Genomic DNA, 4324 nt, shown 5'->3' with positions numbered 1-4324 from the left:
AAGGTGTAATTTTGTTTCCACTTCTTCTATTTGATGACATAAATTATAAAATCTATTATTTCTTCTTTTTAAGTTTTTTAAAAATAAGAAAATTTTATTTAAAAAACACAAATTTATAACAAAAATTTATTAATAATTTTTATTAGTCATACAATTCTGGATGGAAACAAAGCATATGGGTGTCAAGATCAACTTGATTGGAAAAATGATTCATACACATAGGACATTCAAACTCACCTTCTTGTGATGTCTCTAGTCCAAAACTTTCAGTAGTTTCTTGTTCGTGTTGAATATTCCTTGGTGCAAATGCACAGTCATATTCTTTATGATGCTGCATTTGTTTTAATGAAATTTTTGCTCCACACAAATCACATTCTTCTATTGTATTCCCACAATAATCTTTGTGTTGCTGAATTTGATTAACAGGAAACATTAATGAACAATACTCACACTTTATTAATCTTTTAGGACAAACACTATTCATATGTTCTTTTAAATACTGTTTTTCAACTTCTTTACCACATTGAATACACTTCACTTGTACGTGAAGGTCTAAATGTTTTTGTAATTCTTCTGAGTTAATAAGTAATTTTTTTCCACAGAATGGACATATTTTATACATTTTACGACATCTTAATTCATGAATCTTGAAATTTGCTTTTTTGATATGGCCATTACAATATGGGCAAAGCTCAGTATCTGTATAATCATTTTGTTCCATATCTCTTGATCTTCCAAGCCTACTTCCTTCCCCTTCAAATGGTTTAAAATCAGAACTATCAGCCATCTGTTGTTCAACCGGTTGTTGGATAACAGAAGTAAATTTAAAATCAATGTCTTCCTCTTCCTCGCTTTTCTCTTCTTCCATTGGTTGTGGTTTATTGTATTTCGGTGAAATTTCTGGATTCTCTTCAAACTCAACAATAAGTTCTGTCTCCCTGATATAAATTGAAGTAAATGGTTGAACCTCTGATATTAATACACTAACATCAGTAGCAATATTCATCCCATCAAGAACTGTATTCATCTGAAATGTTATAGTTGTGTTTAATGTTAATGTCATATAGTTTCTCAATATGGCTTCAAGGGTTTTCTTTGGATCTTCAACGCTATAAAATGTATTTTGCAATGGCTTAAATGTAACTGATTTTCCTTTAGGAATAGACACTTTAAGAACAGTAGCAGCATCACCTGGTTGAAGATGAAGATAGTCTAAAATCCATTGTGGAAAATAAGTGAAATCTGGAGACGAAAATGATTCAACCCCGCAAACTATTCGTTTGGTAAATTTTTGACTTTTGCTTTTTACTTCAAATAGTATCGGCGCTTGAAAGTCGGGGTTTTGTTTTGTTAATTCGTCCAATACGTAACTAGGAAATACTACCTTATCAGTAGGTTGTGGTGGTTGAGGAGTTTGCATGAACATGAATGGATAGCAAGTAACCTCAATTGGTCGATACAATGAGATATTTTCTTTTACTGTCATGTTTTATCTAATTCTTTTCAAGTTTTCACTTTTAATATTTATAAATCTTTTTTGAGGTTTTTCTTTGAACTTTTCTTTATTTTTTATTTTTGACATATATAACGAAAGGAAATTATATAAATAAAATACTTATCAATTAATAAAATAAAGAAATAAATAGAATATTCGTCAGTAAAAAAGATTTTCGATTGATTTCTTAACCATTCTGTTAATTATAGACAAAAAAAAAGGAAAACTTGATTAGTTAGACGAAATGATCTTCTTGTATATTCTTTTATTGTTTTCAATAGCACAAGCAACACATAACCCAAAGCATGTTCTTATTGTTTATTCAGGTGGGACAATTGGAATGAAACAAGGAGAACAAGGATGGGAACCACAGCCTGGATATCTTCAATCATTAATTCAAGAAATGCCGCAATTCCAAAGTGAAACATTACCATATTATGATTTTATTGAATTAAGCCCATTACTTGATTCATCAGCAATGACACCAAAAGATTGGGTAAGAATAGCAGTTGTAATTAATGAGAATTATAATGATTATGATGGATTTGTTGTATTGCATGGAACTGATACTCTTGCATATACTTCAAGTATTCTTTCATTTATGTTTGAGAATTTAAATAAGACGATTGTAGTTACTGGAGCACAAACACCATTATGTCAACCATATTCAGATGCTACAAATAATTTACTAAGTGCATTAACAACTGCTGGTGATATTCCAATTCCAGAAGTTGTTGTTACATTTGGAGGACATTTATATCGAGGAAATCGAGTTCAAAAGTTAAAAGCAAATAGTTATGAGGGATTTGATTCAGCTAATTATCCAGCATTGGCAATGTTTGGTGCTGAAATTCTTGTTGATTGGCCACACGTTAATCCATATGCTAATGCGCCAATGAGATTTATTCCTACAGTTACAGATGGTGTTATTATTATCTATCTTCATCCAGGTATTACATCAACATTTATTGAAGCAGTTTTAAATAATAATGTTAGAGGTGTAATATTAGCAGCATTTGGTGCAGGTAATGGACCTGATAAAGAAAACTTTTTAAAACCAATGAGAGAAGCAATTCAAAGAGGAGTAGTTATTGTTGATATAACACAATGTCATATGGGAAGAGTTGATTTAGATGATTATAGTGCAGCATATGGATATAAATCAATTGGTGTTGTTAGTGGTGGAGATATGACTATTGAAGCAGCATTCACTAAATTAACATGGTTACTTGCTCAAGGAATGACTCCAGATGAAGTAAGAAATAATATTAAATCGAATCTTAGAGGAGAATTAACTATTCTCTAATAATGTATTTGGTTGTTTAATTGAAAAATTTTTACAATAGGATTTAAAGAATATAAAACTAAAAAGAAATTAAAGTTTTAATGAATTGTTGAATAATTATGAACTTCAGTTTCAAGAATTTTAATTAAATCTTTTGTTTTAGTATCATCATCTTGACTAATTTGATCAATTGCTGATAAATCAATGACTTCTTCTCCTTTATCATTGATTTGAATAAAAGAATCATCATCATCATCATCAATAATTATTGGTTTTTCTTGTATTAAACTTAAATCAATATTAAATACATTAGATTTTTTTGGTGGTTGTCTTATAATTTGAGGTGGAATATCAGAATCTCTTTTAACAGTATTTATGTTTGGTTGTTGTATATTAAACTTTAGTTGTTTCATTCTTGAATCACTTTTTCTAATTTTTAATATTGGGTTGATTGATGGAGGTGGAATAATATTTCCATTTATAGGAAGAGGTGGTTTTGAAGCAATATTATGAATAATACTATTTGTTGATGTTAATTGATTAGTTAATGTTTTTGTATTATTTGTGATGTATGATGGTGGTTGAAGTAATAATAAATCTGATACTGTGCTTTTTATTGGATTATTTTGAGAAGTAAAAGGAGATTGATCTAATAAGATTTCTGTTTCATTATTTTGTGGGTTTTCATCTAATTCTATAACTTCGATTTTTTCCATAGAAATAGGTTGAATATCTATATATTTAATTCTACTAGTATCATAACTATTATACAATTTAGAATTTGGAAGATTATTATAAATTTTTTTAAGTTGTTGAATAAGTATGTAATCTCTTTTCATCTTAAGTATTTTGTTTTTCTTAGATGATCTCAAAATCATATTCCACTATTCTATGTCTTCAGAACATCAAATAACAGAACACTTACATGATTCAATAATAAAGAAAAAGAAAAGTATTAAGCCTTTCCACAGAGTTCATGCACATAGAAATCCTCTTGCTGATAGTCCATCAACAAATCCTATTACACCACAATCTCTTGATTGGAAATTATATTTTCCAAATGGAAAACCAGCAGAAATGCTTGATATTGGATGTGGATGGGGAGGATTAGTTAGGGAGGTAGGAATAATTCAAGAGAAAAATGTTCTTGGAATGGAAATTCGAGATCCAGCAGTTCAATACGGATTAGAAAAGATTCAAACTGCCAGAGAAAAGAATGAATTGATGAATGTTTGGATTATTCAATGTAATTGTATGAAGTATGTTGACAATTATTTTGTTAAAGGTCAATTATTGAAAATATTTATAACATTTCCTGATCCTCATTTTAAGAATTCAGTAAAACGAAGAAGAATAATCAACCCACATTTTGCTGCTATGTATGTTTATCTTTTAAAACCAGGAGAAGGATGTTGTATACAGCATCTGATGTAAAGAACTTTTTGATTGGATACACAAAGTTTGGATCACAACCACTATTAGACGAATGCAGATACTATACTGACGATTATTAATATGTATGTTAAAACAGAGAGCTAAAAGTG

General features: G+C 29.3%; 5 protein-coding genes across 5 annotated transcripts in view, besides 2 other annotated features; 2 read left to right on the top strand and 3 right to left on the bottom strand.

Annotated features, from left to right (window-relative positions):
• The window catches only part of EDI_159890 (uncharacterized protein), a gene marked incomplete at both ends in the record, with an annotated part of 2652 nt that extends 2612 nt beyond the window's left edge, over positions 1–40 (bottom strand). The window contains one exon of the mRNA XM_001733417.1: positions 1–40. This exon is cut by the window's left edge and continues 2612 nt beyond it. Within this exon, the coding sequence (XP_001733469.1) occupies positions 1–40 (40 nt within the window).
• Positions 39–145: a sequence feature (AT_rich).
• On the bottom strand, positions 143–1486 carry EDI_159880 (ubiquitin fusion degRadation protein, putative; the record flags this gene model as incomplete). The annotated part of the gene is made up of 1 exon (XM_001739117.1): positions 143–1486. The coding sequence occupies one exon, from the start codon at positions 1484–1486 to the stop codon at positions 143–145; it is 1344 nt and encodes a 447-aa protein (XP_001739169.1).
• A 109-nt stretch (positions 1487–1595) lies between these two features.
• Positions 1596–1645: a sequence feature (AT_rich).
• A 94-nt stretch (positions 1646–1739) lies between these two features.
• On the top strand, positions 1740–2801 carry EDI_159870 (L-asparaginase, putative; the record flags this gene model as incomplete). The annotated part of the gene is made up of 1 exon (XM_001739116.1): positions 1740–2801. The coding sequence occupies one exon, from the start codon at positions 1740–1742 to the stop codon at positions 2799–2801; it is 1062 nt and encodes a 353-aa protein (XP_001739168.1).
• A 77-nt stretch (positions 2802–2878) lies between these two features.
• On the bottom strand, positions 2879–3619 carry EDI_159860 (uncharacterized protein; the record flags this gene model as incomplete). The annotated part of the gene is made up of 1 exon (XM_001739115.1): positions 2879–3619. The coding sequence occupies one exon, from the start codon at positions 3617–3619 to the stop codon at positions 2879–2881; it is 741 nt and encodes a 246-aa protein (XP_001739167.1).
• Positions 3620–3671: 52 nt separating this feature from the next.
• On the top strand, positions 3672–4214 carry EDI_159850 (tRNA (guanine-N(7)-)-methyltransferase, putative; the record flags this gene model as incomplete). Its single annotated transcript, XM_001739114.1, has 1 exon — positions 3672–4214. The coding sequence occupies one exon, from the start codon at positions 3672–3674 to the stop codon at positions 4212–4214; it is 543 nt and encodes a 180-aa protein (XP_001739166.1).
• Between the last annotated feature and the right edge of the window lie 110 nt (positions 4215–4324).

Source organism: Entamoeba dispar, genomic scaffold (genome assembly GCF_000209125.1).
Source record: "Entamoeba dispar SAW760 scf_1105229461987 genomic scaffold, whole genome shotgun sequence".
Lineage (NCBI taxonomy): Eukaryota > Evosea > Mastigamoebida > Endamoebidae > Entamoeba > Entamoeba dispar.
The sequence above is the reverse complement of the archived record's forward strand: the minus strand, read 5'-3'. Positions and strand labels throughout refer to the sequence as shown.